This window comes from Nymphaea colorata, chromosome 8 (assembly GCF_008831285.2).
Source record: "Nymphaea colorata isolate Beijing-Zhang1983 chromosome 8, ASM883128v2, whole genome shotgun sequence".
Classification (NCBI taxonomy): domain Eukaryota; kingdom Viridiplantae; phylum Streptophyta; class Magnoliopsida; order Nymphaeales; family Nymphaeaceae; genus Nymphaea; species Nymphaea colorata.
In genome coordinates, this window is record NC_045145.1 from 6,199,968 (window position 1) to 6,217,283 (window position 17,316).

Sequence of the window (17,316 nt, forward strand, 5' to 3'; positions counted from 1 at the left end):
TCCAATGTGTTCAAAGTACACTGATGTACGTTTCCATAGTTTCCTTGACTGTCATGATTAATGGGAAAGAGGGTCCTCACTTTGGGGCGAAAAGTGGGCTCTGCCAATTTCACCTTATCTGTTTCCTGTCTTGGCCGAGATGTTGTCTCCACGATTACATTAGGTGAGCTTAAGCAAGACAATTCAGATTCCGTGTGGAGGTAGAAAGGTCTTTCTTGTATCGTCTATTCTTTATGTTGATGACCTTTTGCTCTTTATGTCTCTTTAGAGGCCTTTCCATTCGTGCTCTCACTCTCATCCTGCTTGAGGTGGAACAAAATAATGGGCTCAAAGTGAACCTTGACAAAAGCCAAGTTGTTGGGCTAAACATGTCTAAGGGAGAAATAAATCAATGCTCGACCTCACTGGATGGGCAGCCAGCTCCCTGATTGTAAGCAAAAAGGCTTTCAATGGATTAGTTTCAGCTTATGATCTTGAGCATGGAAAGCAATATCACAGAATGGAAGCAAATAGTCCTATCTTTCGTGGGTAAGATGTGTCTAATTAAACATGTTCTTGCTACCATGCCTAACTATTGGGGAATCGTGGTCCACTTTCCCACTTCGATTACTAGTAGAATAGATCTTATATGCTCTCAATTCCTCCAGAGAAGCTTAGAGCAGGTGCGATGAAGGTACCTCGTCAACTGGGATCAACAATGTCTCCCTAAAGCCGAAGGGGAATAGGATTAAAGAGCCAGGTTGATGCTGACAGGCTGCATTGGCCTTTCTGGTGTATAAGAGTGGTAACAGGCACATCAGAGTGGAGCAGCTATGTTAGGAAAAAATATATTTCCACTCATAGCTTGAGGGATACTAGAACTGCCTCCAAAAGTTCTAGCTGTTGGAAAGCTATTTTCAAGGCCTAGAGTGTGTTTAAGTAAAAGATCTGGTGGATAATGTGTTTAAGTAGAAGATCAGGTGGAAAATCAGTGCTGACAATTTGATAAAATTCTGGCTAGATCAGTGGCTTGGGGTACCATTGAGACATCTGATTACAGAGGAGCTGAGGTAGCACTGAACATAGGGGATTAAATTTCTGTTCGAGAGGCTACTCTTACCAAAGCAGAGGTAGTCTAACCCCTACCTACAATCTTAGTTCTTGAGGCCTAGATCCCATATAGTGAAGAGCTTCAATGGGTAGGGCAAGACCAGCTAGTGTGGCAACATCAAGAGCTGGTCCTCATCTCCCGTAGATCTAATTGGTAGTTCATTAAGAAAAGGAAAGATCGTTCTAGATGGAGACAACAAATCTGGTTTGGCTGCGCTCCCCCAAGGGCTTGTTGGACCATGTTTTTAAACTACAATGACAAACTTCTGGTGGAGGATAGGCTGCAACGCATGGGCGTTTTGCTAACTTATGCTACTTCCTGTGTAGCGGAGCTCGTGAATTTATTCCTTACATCTTCTTCTATTGTAGGATCTCTAGACACATTTGGACGAAGTTGCTTGGCCATATTGGGGTGATGTAGATTCCCATGTCTCGGTTTAGTGATGCTTTCAGGTCTTGGCTTAGCTGTGAGGTGGGCCGACAGTGCTGAAAAAGTGTTGAATTCTTGGTGCATTTGATTTCTCAGGAGTGACCAAAGACATTGCAGCCTGACCATAAAGAAAGATACCACCCAATGAGTCTAGGACAGGTGTGTTGAACGATTCTAAACCCTTCTTATAAAGGGTAGGTCAAAGAAGCATTTGTCTATTTGGATAAAAACAAGGATTTGGGGGGAGGATGGATGCAAGGACTGTCATCCCATTCCCCTAGTGGTGGTGGTTTCCTGGCAGCGAGACACAAAATTAGGCATGGCAGCTTCTATTATGGACCAGTATGACGAAATTAGTTGTGCCTTAGTCATCTTGTCATCGTTAGGGTTTGAAATGAAGAAGTCATGGACTCTCAATCATTATTTGAGAGAACGTAAAATTGCAGGTGGTAGAGTATCAACCAACAAGGCAGTGTGGAGGAAATAGATCAAGTGGCCATCTATCACCGTCCTTATAATCTAAACAATTTTCATTATATCTTTCAACACTTAGATCATATCACGTTTAGCAGCAGAGCACCCAGTTGTGCCACTTGTGCTTTGTTTGTTTGTTTTTTTTTTTGGGAGGAGAATGCTGAGTATATGGAATGACACTATCTAGTTGAAGATTGGGACCCAATTGTATTGGCTAAGATTTGATCTCATCCAATCCCTAGGCTTTTAGATCTAAATTTTTGTTGTAATTAACCCCATTTTTGTTTAATAAAGGTTGAGGGTCGATCCCTCAGTAGTTTTTTGTTGGAAAATGATTCACGCAACCCAGTTAACCCATATATTGTTTCAAATCGATTCTTTATGTCTTTTCAAATTGTTTCTCTTTACCTTGCTTCAACATATTGCTTCACCTCACTTTACATGTGAGAGAGCTCGAAGGGAGCCAAGCAAGGATATTGCTGCCTCACATTATTCATGCTAGAAAGACCAAGAATTAAGGTTGGACCAATGAAAGCCAAATCTACCAAAATCTAGTGTAGGCCTAAACTTTATGGGAGCATTGGGTAGGAGGAGTAGTACGCGGTGAGAGACACCATCCACATCGCCACAACTAGAAAAAAAAAAGCAAAACAAAGGAGAACGTTGAAATCACACAATTTCTGTCTCCAATAAGATAAGCAGTTGTTGTCTGGCGAGACATCAATGAGAAAGCAGCACAATGGTTTAATTCCCATTCAGTTGGGAGAGCCGATGTGTGTGTGCGTGTGTGTGTGTGTGAGAGAGAGAGAGATGTGTGTGTGTGTGTGACTTGGCTAAGAAGATGACCATTGCCAACCACCTGACGACAAGCTTTAGAGAAACCTTTGCTAATAAAAAATGTGTGTGTTTTTTTTTAATATTTTCAGAAATGAATAAATGTGTGCTCAATTATGTGTCACTTAATGCTTTTTGTTGTCTCTAATGACTATTACACTTATTTGTGCTACTTTCTGATGAAAAGAATCATCAGGAGGGAGGTACCCGACCTTTATTAAAACAAGATGCATGCCAGAGAGAGAATTTCAATAGCCTAATAGGCACACTATATGGTAACAATCAGGAATAGCTAGTTATTAAACCACTGTAACTCAAGCAAAAACCTATGATAGACATCAATATGAACCACCTACAGAGGCTACAACAAATATACCAGCTAATCCACCCTTTCCTTCATCATCACAGGACCAACCTTGCAGCTAATCCTATCATTTGATAGCACAATGCGACCATAAGCTATTTCATTATCTCTCCGTTTTGTCTGCCATTCTCTCCTACCTTCCAACATCCAATGCACTTTTCTTTTTCATCCTTTGTTCTTTGATAGCACTTCTAACCTTGAAACATCTGTACCATTGACTAATACATCTCATGCCAAAAGATCCATTTCAGCTGAATCATTGCTAGGATCCAAACTATCACTAGAGATAAAGTACTCCAACCCATTGGAGTGCCCCATAACTACCAGTTGTTTTCTTTCCTCTATGATGAATATAATATATTTAACCACCATACTATGTAGATAGCTTCCTAATTGCTACAAACAATTCTAATCTTGGACCAAATTTTTAATAACAAATTCCATTGATCATTCTTCATAGCTACCTAGAAACATATGATGTAGTCCCTCCAAATCATTTCCTTCATATTCTCTGCCAAAGTAGACTCTATAGACCATGAAAGATCATGTTTCTCGTTCACCACAACTTCTCCACAACCATATAAAACAAATTTCTAGTATCTATTAACCCAACTTACTTCCAGGTTCAGTTTATGCTAAAACGTTAGTTCTTCTTTAGCATACTGCCAAGGAATTATGTGCTCGTGAAGTTTCTTCACAATAAACTTTCACACCCCATAACATGCTCATTGCTTTCCTCCTCATTTTTATAAAACACACATATATTTGTTAGACTCATACACATTCCTTCAACCTAGCTTGAGTTAAAACCTTATGCTCACTAGCAATGAAAGTGAACCATGAGGCTCTTGAAGGAACCCAACTTTTCCAAATCTCACTTCTCCAAGCTTCTTTCACTCATTTAGGTCTAATTTGCTCTCATATAGTGTGCTTTGAATTCTTCATTTCCATCATCCTCCCAAACTAAAAGGTCTTTTTTTAAACTACATATGATGAATAGGATGCAATTCCTCATGCTGAAAGTGCAAGCTTGATCTACACCTCTATTTAGCTGAGCCAAGACTTAATGATAGATCAACGTAGATAATAGCATACTCTTCTCTCCTTGATAAGCACCTTCTAGTGCCACTTGTCTAACCAGAATTTGATACCCATTTCATCCGAAACTTTCCATTTTATCAAATAATGCACATGCTACCTGCCTATCCCCAGGCTGACCTAGGCCATGACCCACTTGCCACAAGCTTCAATTACAAGTCAAATATCTGCCTTGAATCCACCTCCAAACTATCCCATTAGAGTTAACAACTTTGCACATCATGCTAGCTAGTAGAGAAGTCATCCGATCTTTCAAAGGTTAAAGCACTCTTCTCTTCTCCTTCGGTCTACACAAAATCTTTTAGTACACCAATAGCTTTCTTTTTGCCATTAATCTACTCAGCCCATAAGAAGGAATTCATACATTTTACCATTTAAATAATTGTTTCTTTTGGCAATTTGAACACTTGCATCTAGCAATTAGCTAGAATAGCTAAGTTGTGTTTAATTAAACGCAATCTTCCCCTCTACGACAGAAAATTAGTCTTCGATAGAGTGTGCTTTTTTTCAAACTTGACAACCAATTCTCTATGATCTATCCCTTTAACAACTCTCTCCAATAGTGGAACACCCAAATATCTAAAAGGGAGTCTACTCACATGCTAGTTTAGCACTTTTGCTAGATGCCCACACTTTTCACTAGAAGTTTGAAAGCTAAAAATCGTAGACTTTGTGAGATTTACCTTCAATCCTGTCTTGTATTTTAAATCTTTCCACAAGCTCTAAATATTGCTAATCAAACAAAGAGAAACCTGATGAACAAGAACACATTATCAACAAAAATCAACAAGAAAATATCTTCTTTTAGAAAAGGCATGTGGGGAATGATGATTTGGCCTCTAGACACACTCTCCCTTATGCTTCACAAAGCACTTGTATGACAACTATAAAAAGATGATTGTATGACAACTATAAAAAGGTAAAGGAACATAAGATTCCCTTGTCTCAAACCTCACCTTAAAAAAAAAAAAATCTCCCTTCCACCCCATACACAAGAATAAAAAATGTAGAGGTAACACACATCATGATCAGATCTATCCATTTATCAGCAAAACCCATCTCTTTTAAAGAGTTACGTAAAAAAGCCCATAAAACTCTACGTAGACTTTAGCAAAAACCATTTTCATAACAGCCCTTGGGCCATGGAAATTTCATTATGAATAGGCTTATTAATTCCAATTAGGTCTATTCTTGGATCATCACTTTCGAGATAATTTTTTAGATATTATTTCAAGGAGCAATAGGTCTATAGCATTCCACTTTCGAGGTACAACAAATTTAGCAATCAATATCAAATTCATATGATTCATTTTCTACATCATCTCCCATCATTTCCCACATGATCTTAAAGAAGAAATTAGGAAAACTATCTAGCCCCGTGACACTTTCCTTATCCAGACCATTAACTGCCAAGCATATCTCTTCCTTAAACACATGCATCAACTACTCTTTATTTTTCTTGATCAAGTACTTTCTTAGCTTCCAGTCTACCATCAAACATGCTCCCATATGTTTTATCGTCATTTAAGGAACTCTCAAAATAAGACAACACTGCCTCCAATATCTGCTTTTGCTCCTAATAGTAGCAACCATTTACACTCATTAGCCACAATTTGGAAAAAAGAAAGAATCTTTTGTCACCTTTATCCATTGCACATTGGCTTTATTATACCATTCAACCTCTTGCAGCTTAAGAAAATCCTCCAAAGCATCAATTACTCATGGTTATAGCAGCATCTATTGACAAACACCAATTAAGCTTACAAAATATTGTATAAATTCTTTTTCTTCTATTCGACTAAGTAAAAGGAGAACCTGAATGAGAACTTTCCTACAAATGGCATCTTTCAATGAAACTATCAAAAGATCTACATGAATTAATATAAGAAGACAGGCAAGTCTTATCTTTTTGGGAGACACATGGCATTAAAATCTCATAATCAACTAAAAAACTTGCTTCCTTAGCAAATATGTCTTCTAATTCTAACAAATAGCACATTCTGATTTTTCTTTGAGTAGAGAGATAGACACCAGTTGTTGTGAAGGAAACACTGAACTTTTCTCCCTGAGCCTACCAATTAAACACCATTGCAACTTCACCCAACCCTCCACCCTGACTTTATAGGGATCCTAGAAACATACCACTCTACGCACTCCTTTAGCTAAAACATAATTAGATTCCACTTCTATTGCTCCGACTAGTTTGGCTAAACCAAGCAAGGGAAATACCATGGTGTCTAGACGAAAACTAATGACGTGCTTCTCCTCTTTAATCAGACAAGTAACAACCGATATGAGCAGCGGCTCGTGGCATCCCTCTAATGTTCCAGCTTAAGAACTTCATCTGAAAAGGTCTACTAAGGTCCCTAATTGGCCCTTAGCTATCTTCATCACCATAGTCATTTGAGGATCGTTTTCTTTATTACTAGACGATCCACTATTTGCTTTGTGCTAGCTCTTCCTTTTCTTTTTGCTGATTAGGTTCAACCCTTCTTTTCACCACTCAGCATATTGGCGGTTAAGAGGCGCAACCCTATTTCCCCTCCCCAGCAGTCCTTCATCACCCTTGCCTTTACGCCTCCTACTCACAATCCCACCATTGTCCCCATTACACACTCCTTTTCCTTTTCCTTTCATTCCATCCAACCTTTTGGTAGCAAATGTAAACCTAGGAAGAAACTTTGGCCCACACATGAGGCATTCACACCATTTACCAGCAAGCGAATTATGAGGAATGTAAACAAGACCCCCCATACTACCTGCAAAGTCTCCTTGCCCTTATCCACGGACCTTTGGCCAGCATCCTTCTCCATGCCCCTTTGACCCTTATCGCTTTGCATCTCATTAAGATGATCCTTCCCCATACTGCTACCTGCATCTTTTCCCTTTTGTATGCAGCCTTTAGTATTTCTAGTCACTCCTGAAGCCTCATTTCTAATCTCCCCTGTTATAGCCTCCATTAGGTTTCAAAACAATGGTTGCCTCGTTTCAAGGATTAACTGCTAGCTCCACCCCTAACGAGGAATCTCTTCTGAAAAAAAAAAAAAAAAGGAGAACAAATTGAATCCATGTGGGTAACCAACCCACAGCCTCGGCAGTACATAATCTTAGATTCATACTTCACAGTAATTTCCATTGTCTTTGCTCCTCCAACCTGCAGCTTGACCTTTGGCACCGGAATAAATCCTATCGGGACCTTGACCACTATTCATGCAACACCCGTTCTTCCCCAACTTCGGGTGTAGGCATTTCCTTCCACTTCCATAGCTCCTATGACACCCTTGAAAATATAGCCATTCTACATCATGACAGGTAGGTTTGGAAGGTGAATGCAAATCTTCACCATTTCATCCCCAACTATCTGCATCTCTAAGCCTGACACCCAACGACTTGCTATTAAAATCCTATACCCCACTTTACATTCCCACCTCTGCAACACAACTTGCAGTTCATTTTCAAAATCAGCTCTTGTAGAAAATCAGCCATTACCTATGATAGAAAACCTCACATTCACCGTTCCACTCTGAAGCTTCTTCAATGATTCACAAATGAATCTAAACTCCGACCCCTGGCATGCCTGGCCGCCAACGGAATCCTTTTCTCCTCCACCTTGTCGGGATTTTCCACATCTACCCACAGCCAGCCCATCCTTTCCTTTGCATGTTTCTGATGCATTGGTTCCTCTTGCCTCTCTCCTGGAGGATCTTGCAGATCATCATCGCCATTCAACCCCTAAGAACTCCCAAACTCAAGCCCTAACCTATAACCCTCTGCCGATCTGCACCTGACAACTTCCTTCGTAAATTACTTTGTTAATCAAGCGGTTAAACAAGCAGCTCTTTCTATTTTTTTCTTGACAAAAGGGACGAGGAGGTTAGACAAATCTCGATTCTCTCTCTTCTTCCAACGTAGATTATGAATTTTAAACCTCCAAGACACCACCTACTCAAGTACATTGATGAGACCACCCCCGCGCCCGTTCTGCTACAATGTCATCAAACTTTCACGTATAACCAACGTAAGACCAATTGTCCACCAAACCTTGATGTCCTGCATCCTACTATTCTTTCCTTTTCTTTTTTGATGCATGGGTGACGGGCCAACCGGCCCAACCCCATAACTAAGAAGAACGGAACCTGATAGATACATCTTTCTTTACTACTCTATCAGAGTGTTTTGATGGCTTTGTGCAATCATGTCACTCCACGAGAAAAGGCCCTACAAAGTATGCTTTGTTTCAATAGTTGAGGGCACCAGGACCAGGAGCATCCGATTATCCCACTTCTCAAGATTTGCGCCTCCAGACTTCAATGGGCTACCGGTGTGGATATCACACATCAACATTGGCGTTGAAAAAAAAACCAACTTAAGTATGGTATTAAATGGTATATTAAATCATGTTCCTTCAAAGAGTAAACAAACCAATCAAACTTGATTGGGCTTAGCTCGTTTAACTCCTAGACAATTCGTGGATGGCTTATGGTTTGGGTGGATATGCGTTAGGAACCGAACTTGAGCTGTCTTTTGTTCTAGTCTAAAATTTCATTTCCATATTTACAGTTTCTTCTTTTTTACACCATGATGCAATATATCATTTATATAATATAACCAGCCGAACTGAGACTAACAACATTAATCTAAATAATAGTAAGCTAGACCACAGGTGAGTTCAACAACCGCCTAGCCTATGAACGAGTTGTTGCCTGGTTCATGGTTGAGATGTTTGGCAGAGAGACAATTTACACTGGAAACTTGAACATACAACTTTTTCCTGCCACAACATTGTAGAGTTGTCGTAATAGCTAGCTTTTTGAGGTCCCAGGGTTCAAGACTGTATTATCAGTAGAAATAGAAAATAAAATTCTTTTCATTTTCCCAGAGATGAAATATGGCATTCGCTATTACATTATAAAAGTTCCAAAAATATCAGCGTAAAGGAAGCATTTCATATTGCATTGGCAGGTTCATGCAAAACCTCTTCTTCGCCAGTAAGAAATGTCTGAACAGCCACAAGATCAGGAAGTACAAGAGCGCCAGACTCCCTCCATTTTTCTGCATCAGGTGTCTTGAACCTGTCCAACAGAATGGCGTGCATGCCCATAGACTTTGCAGGCATGTAGTCTTTCCGCATGCTGTCACCTATGTGCAAGGTGTTCTCTGGAGTAATGTTTCCAGCCTTCTCCAGGGCCATCTCATAGATCTGGGGATTGGGCTTTTCTATGCCTTCAATGCCAGAAAATACACCAAAATCCCACTCCGATCCCTACTTCATCACAAGCCCACGACAACATAAAACTCAAACACAAAATCCGTGAAACAATACAAATGTATAGGAGACAGTTATTACCTTATTCAAACCCAATGCAGGAAGAATTACATCTTGATAACGGTATTCTGCATTGCTCACAATGCCGACTATGAGTCCCTTGGAGCGTGCCCAACGCAAGAATGGTTGTGAGTCTGGAAATATGGTGTATGGTGCAGCAGAACCAAATACAGAGTATATACGTTTGAACACCTTTTCAAAAGTTTCATCATCATAGTCATAGCCCGACTGCAATGAGAACTTTCAAGTCAAAGAGTAAACCATGACAGCTGCAGCATGTAACATCTTTGTCATCATTAAACAAATGCCAAAAAATGTAAGCTCCAAAAAGGGAATCATGAACTACAGGTTGGTAGCTGTATAGTGATGGTACACCTCCATAAAAAAAGAACTTTTATTGGAAAAAGTGACAACAAACAGTAAAGAAGGTGGCTAAAAGCCAGTTTCAGCAATCTTCCCAAACTGCGATGGTATAATGTGATATAGGATGCATGAAACATGGTGACAAGCAAAAGGTTATTTCTTCATTTCCAGCTGCTAATTCTACAGAAGTGGTGCAAGGAGATCGTAGGAGATAAGCCTCCACAACAATTCCCATAGCAGTATTTAACCTGTGATCCAGCATGTTAGAGAAAAGAGTGAATGGGCCTGAGACACATTTTCATTAATTACATGATACCAAACCACATGGATGTTCAACATATTATTTGTCTAGCAACAAGAAGACTCTCGACAGGAACCAGAGGAGAACATTTTTTTACCAAAGTTGGACCTAGAAAAGTATAAATTTGAATATTTTCAGTAGTTTTGACTGGACCATAATAGACTACAGGATTTGAAACATGTAAGGGCCAAACATCCGAAGGTACTTCTCGGTTAGCACCCTCCCCAGACCAGAAAAAACAGTGAGAACAAGGACCTCCAACTGAACAAATTTTTGAACTACATCCGAGTCAGCCATATTTCTAGGAGGCAACCCCTATTAGAAAAACAAAAGAACAGTAAGATGCTTCAATAATAGAAAAGGGAAAGTATATAGTCAATCATTTGTTTGGGTGAAATGTGAGCAGGAAAATGGCATTCTCGCATAACAAGTCATCTGCAACTCGTTGGTTCTTTAACAGTTATAACCAGATGGATTATCTAATCGAAGGCATTATAGAATTAGTAGACAAAAGTAGACAGCCGAGATGAGATTCAGTTGATAAATGAAAAACAGAAATTCATACCCAGATATGGTAGATTTTGGATGGATGTATTTGGTTGTAACCACTGTGATTTGTGGTCACTTGATGGCTTAGTACCTGCTACTACAAGCACTATTTGACTACTGTACATTTGACAGAAAGAAAGCATATAAGAAAAGAAAAGGCATACCCTGATAAAGGAGTCCTTCACGCATGATCTCCACCAATCGATATTAGGCATTTTTGCAGCATGACCGAAACATGGATACCTCTTTGCCATATCAGTGTATGCTGCTTTGAAGCCTTCATGCATACGTTTGTAATCGGGGCAAGGCAATCCAACAGATTTGGCTGCCATGCAATAGTAATCCCCTAGTTCTCCTTTATATGCTAACAGTGTGCCAGTAACATCAACAGTGATGCATCTCAACTTTGATATGAGCGACATCTGTGAATGGCGATAAAGTCTTGATGCAACTTTAAATGCCACCAAGCATATAAAAGGAGCAATGCTCTGACCTGCTCACTAGTTTGCTCAACAGCCCTTGCAGAATTCTGTATCAAATAAATAACAGGATTCTTACAATACCAGGCTATGAATGCTTCTGAAAAAGCTGAATTACATTTAAACAAATATACTGAAAGCCATGCAAGAAACTTAGCAGATAAATCAAAAGGCAAAAGAAAGCATGTTCCAGAAGGAAAACAAGTATATGAATGAATCATGAAATGGCTTAATAGAGAAAAAAAACCAATAGTGCAAGGCACGTTTCAGAAGCAAGGGAGAAGAATATTCCTGCCAAAATTAGAGTGCAAGGTTTCCTTGCCCCTCCCCTTAACCTCTGTTTTATTGCCTTCATCTCACGTCATGTTGCAGTTACTTGTCAAAATGCACAAATTTGTAGATAGCTGCAAAAAGCACCCGAAAGTTGAAACACATTCATTTAACTTTTTTTTTCTTTAGTGGTACTTGTATAGTTAGCTTGACAAGTCTATTATCTATTGCTATCCCATCTTCCAAACCTCACGTTTAACAGGACTTAGAATCGCTTTTGCACTTCATAGTCTGACAGCAGCACTACCAAAACCATGAAATAGCTGGGCATAAATGAGACCTGATCATTTGAGATCTGTGCAATAAAATTAAGAGTATTCAGCTCATGGCGGCTGAAAAAGAAAAGGATGACGAGTTATAATCCCGGATAGATTTAATTGTCGACAAAGAAATATACCTACCTCCACGACCACTTATCCCTAGACTGAAACCAAATGTTTCAAGTAAATCCAATAAGCAAAGGTTCATGAGACAATTCAAGGACTGATCTAAACTTAGCAGGTGGGCTTATAAAGGGCAACAGCAAGTCCATTCCCCAGATCATGACCCACAGACGTTTCAACCGTTATAGGAAAAGCAAACAATTTGAAACGAATGGCCGTTCTTCGGAGCCAAAAAAAAAAATCAAGTCCAAAATGTAAAAACTCTATTCTCTGAAACCACACTCAGTTCTGAACCTGTTGTCCTCAACTCAAAGGCACCAAGGCAGAAGATGTCAAAATTACAGCCAGTTTTAAGCATCCCCTAGAAACAAGAGAAACGGGAAAGATGGTGTGATCCAGATGGCCAATGGGTGAATCCAATGTGGATCATGTAACCATAACGGATCCTTCACATGCATACCCAGATTGGAAAAGACAACAGGTAAAAGATATTATTTCAGATGAAAAAGGCAATCGCCTTTCCCCACCAGCCATAATGAAAACGCTACATCCATAACCGTCCTGCTGTCACTGCTGAATTTTAAAAGAAGATACCACAGAAGAAAATAGAAGCAAAATCAAGAAAGAAAAACAAACTGTAAGTTGGGACAATGCAGGGAAGGTAAACCCCATCTCCATTTTGCATCCACCAGACCTTGACCTGATGCAGATGCACGAACGCATTCTGCCATTGGCCATAAGAGAGCAGGAAACACCATAATAAAGAGGAAGAAAATCATCAATCACAATCACAAAACGCATAGATCAGAAAGATCACCAATACGAACATGTTTACCCACCAAGACGGAGGGTGAAGAGAAAGGTCATCGAGAAGGTTTACCTTTCGAGGTCCTCCTCTTAGTTTGCGATGACAATCTCTGAGAGAAAACTAAGATTCGAACATGGGTGCTAAAAGGTGTATGGAGTAGAGAGAGAGACAGAGAGGGGTAGCACCTTGGTTTATGTGAGGCAGAGCAAAACTCTCTCAATGCGCTATTCCAGGCATCCAGCTGACATCAATACCATGGACGCACGAAAGCGGTATACGTGCGTACATATATATATATATTTCCTTTGTTTAAGGAAAGTCCTCCACATAATGGGGCTGAAGGCTGTGATCTCTTTACAATATCTTCGGCAACCGGTGATGATCGGTCTCAATTATTGATGCTCGCACTCACCCTGGCAGATTGTGGAAAAACTAGGATGTTGCGTTCATTTTGTGGCGCGGTCTACTCTGTGTTTGCTTTCGCTATGGTAAGGGGAAATGAAAACTTTTAAAGGAGGTGAAGTTTTTTCCGAGTGAAACTGCAACACTATGTATCATGGTTATTTTCTTCAGTTTTGTTTGTTGAATATTTCTCTAAATTTACGGAGAGTTTGAAAGTAGATGAAAGCCATCCCCGAAAGCGATAAAATAGGCAGGTTGAGGGCAACATGACAAGTTTGAAAAGTGGAAAATTTAAGGAATTTGCAGTGTTTCAAATTTAAACCTTTCCTTGAAGGGGAGGGTTTGGAATAAATCACCTAAGGTTTTGAAGACATGTCGGGTTTCAATGAATGTATTTGTTCTGTTTTGTTAGATAAAATGTTTATTACTGAGTGCAGGTTTGAGATTAGTTGTTTTTAGTATGAAGTTTCATGTTTACTTAGTTTTGATTGTGCCTGAAATTCTAGCCTAGAGGGTTTTCTCTATTTATTTTTTGCAGGTTGCGTGCCTAAAGAGTTCTCAATGATGCCTTTGGAAAGTGGGATGCATGAAGCAAGGCAAGCGAAAATGCATATTGAAGATTATATCACTATCTTCGGAGCAACTTATATTAGAATCTTTGGTTTTGTTTAGTATTTTATATTTTATATTTGGATTTATTTCGTACATTGTTGATTTTGTCAAAGGAATAAAAGTAGCTTTTGTTTTATCCTTCTTAAACTTGTCGTTCCATGTGATGTTGACCTGTTCTCTCCATTTTTATGGAAATTGTTTGAATTTAGATTTAGTTTGCAGTTTCCATTGGATATTTATTGAAAATATTATTTCAAAATATTTGTATAAAAAAACCTCATCAGTTCCTTGTCTGACAACTGAGACGCAAGACACCGTTGAATATCTTTTTTTTTTTTTTTTGTTACATAGGGGCTGCAACTTTCATGGTAGACATAGAATTCATGGATAGTGAAATTCCTCCGCTATTGTCCATGGCTTAACTCTTTTTTTCAGTTGAGTCACGTGTGGGTGCACATCCCATTGCATTGCTCGTTTACCGACAAGGTCTTCTGGCTCTTCTCATCTTATTTCCCAACCACCATATAATCTGTACAGATGTAGAAGTAGTTGCAGGTCATGAATATGATGATCATGTAGCTGCAAACATGGAAAAATAACGGATCCTAAGCAACAAGTGCTAGGAACGAGAAGGTGGAATGAAATATATAATGTTACTTATTATCTCTATTTACAAATCTTGACACCTATCTACAACAAGTTTTCCATAAACATCTCATGAAATGTGGAATGTTCGCTACAACAAATGTTAGATTTAGGATAGATCTATAGACTATAGGACTGGTTTCAAATTCATTCCTAAATCTACTTAGCTTTTATAAAACCCCCATAGGTATGTCCCAACATCCCCTCTGTTATTTGCACTCGCCTTGACCCTTTCACCCCTCTTAGCCTTTCCCTCTCTCTCTCTCTCTCTCTCTCTCTCACACACACACACACATACACACACACACACACACACACACACACACAGGTCCATGCACAGGGATGGACACTGTGTGGCAGTTCAACCCACACTTAGTAGGTTTGAGATTTGCAAATGTCATTTGTCTAAAACTAAGGTTTTGCCTCTCTCTCTCTCTCCTTTTATTTTTGTTGTTGTAATTCATTTCTCAAATCTTTAACAAATTTCTTATTTCCTATAATGATTTCTTGGACACGAGAATTTTGAAAACAAACAGAGAAAAGAAGGTTGCAGGCATACTAGTTTTCTTCAATTTTCTTGGATTTGTTTCCTCAGTCATTAATATATGCATACCTCACTGACTTTCTTTCTCTTTCTTTTCATTGAAAGTTTGCTTATTTTTTTCTTTCATGACTAATTTTTTATGGTAATCTCCTTTTTATGTTATTCTTCCCTAGAGAAATGTTTTCTATTCTTTCATTGGTTTTTCTCGAGCTTATGAAGAAATTCATGTACTTCATTTTGTTTTTGGCTTCTGCGTGCACAATAATTGCTCCTAGATTGGCCAAAGCGACTCTAATTTGGCAAGAAAATTCTTTTGCTCATGACGTGGCCCTTTTCTCTTTGTTACTGTTCATATTCAACCATGAGTAGTTTTAGGTTTACAAGATAAGGATTTTCACAATAAAGCTGCAGATGAAATGAAATGAATTGTGGTTTCCATTGCCATAGTGTGTTCTCGTTTATGAATATTCAACTTGCATGTGATAGAATTGCTTAGTTCTGTTAGAAGCAAGAATCAATGATGGATTGCTCTTTTCTACATCTAGCTTAGGGGAGATTGGACAAACATATGCATAGGTTTTTGTTATTAAAATTATTGTTACCGTTAATAGACAAAATACTGAAAATTTGTGATTGTCGTTGACTAAAGCATCATTGTGGGAAGAAGAGTGGCACAAAGCATCGTCAGGTAACTGAACTTGATGCCCATTTGTGTTATCAGATCAACAATAGATGCCAAACTATTAATTAACATGGTCTATGTTAATTTGTAAGGAAAAATAAAGAAAAAAAAATAGAAAAAGATACGACTTAAATTCAGCTACTGCATCAATATGCACTTGAGGTTCGGTTTCATTGGTTTCTTGGTTAGATAGTGGGAGATGGTTCAATTATGGACTCTCCCCTGAATTTAATAATGCAAGTAGTTCTACTTGAATGCAAGCATATGTTGGGTTTGTCTAATTTTTGACATTCTATAATTTTGGAAAATGTCCTGCAGTTGGATTTAGTATATATATGCATGTCCTTTTTTATTGGTATAAATGATAATTATTCATTAATGTTTACAATATTAATGGGAATTCAGAATTGTTAACCTAGCTGAAGCAAGTGACCCAATTTATGAACTTGATTGTTCCTTGCCTTGGGCGTTTATGATGTGATGAAGCTTGAATTAGTGGAGCTAATTCACTTCGAGTAGTGAATTTGATTTACTCTTTTTCTCCACCTATATTCTTTGGGGCATCTGAATGTAAAGAATTCCCATCAAATGTAATTGTTGTTTGCAGGTAGCATGCCCATCGATGTTAGATCTAGCTCAAAATGCATGTTTTTGATAAGTTTTGATTTCACAAACTTCTTGCAACTCTTAGTGAGACCTTGAGCCCAGTGTTTATTCTTGCCTCTGTCATCCATCCACCTGCCTTTGCTTATGGAATTTTCCTTCTAAAGTACAAGTTACTTACTATTTCTTTTCCATTGCTTTTCTTGGGTAACTAATGTATGTCATAATCATATTTTTCCTTTGCCTTCATTTCCTTTTCAAATTTGCTTGATATTTTATTCATGTTGCAAGCCATAGCATTTGTGACACTTGAGAGGGCCATGGTTGGGTTAAGTTCAAATGCAGCCCTGGTTCTTGTTGAAGTGCTAAATTCTTTTTATAGGCTTGTTAGTAATTCTGCAAACTTTTCGTGCTCAAATATGATAGTATGATTACTTTTTTTCACTATATCAAATCATTGTTATAAACGAAATTGGAAAAATTTGTACAACATAACTGGATGTGCTTGTATGATATGCATGTCTGAGTCCTTGCAAAATAGGAAGAAGATACATCCATCTATAGTTACTTATGTTATTTTTATCTAATGTCAAATGGTTTCTGATGCACTATTTTTGTCTAATCTCTTAGGAATATATTTGATGTGCAATCCATGGCTATTGTCATCCCTCTAGAACAAAGGTTTTGCATCTCTCTCTCTCTCAAATCCATGGCTCGTGATGATTTACCTCTTCATTATCTTTGATCAGGGTGGATGCCTTGATGCATCAACGGGTGAGGCATTATCGGCATCATGTTCGGCACCCCGTCAGAACCTCGGACATCAAGGCTACCTATGACGCCACATTCAACAAGCAGGGTTATCGGACCTGGTGTAGTATTTGAATTCCTGGGGCTTAGCATACTACGTGTGGGAACAAGGGATTCAGGTAGATGCTGATGCTTCCATTTCAGACTGGTATTTGGTTGCACTTAGGGGCTTCCTTGATGATGTTATGCG

At 38.8% G+C, this 17,316-nt stretch overlaps 1 protein-coding gene across 2 annotated transcripts; it reads right to left on the minus strand.

The window, feature by feature from the left end:
* Positions 1–9,138: 9,138 nt before the first annotated feature.
* On the minus strand, positions 9,139–13,213 carry LOC116259268 (uncharacterized). 2 transcript variants are annotated; one of them, XM_031636993.2, is made up of 4 exons: positions 13,014–13,213; positions 10,993–11,357; positions 9,637–9,843; positions 9,139–9,552 (listed from the first exon to the last, which is right to left on the minus strand). In XM_031636993.2, exons 2-4 carry the CDS (start codon positions 11,248–11,250, stop codon positions 9,235–9,237), a joined length of 783 nt encoding a protein of 260 aa, XP_031492853.1. In that variant the 5' UTR covers positions 11,251–11,357; positions 13,014–13,213; the 3' UTR covers positions 9,139–9,234. The 2 variants fall into 2 exon arrangements, with proteins under 2 accessions (XP_031492853.1, XP_031492851.1); XM_031636991.2 differs by having other exon boundaries at positions 12,901–13,210.
* Positions 13,214–17,316: the final 4,103 nt, after the last annotated feature.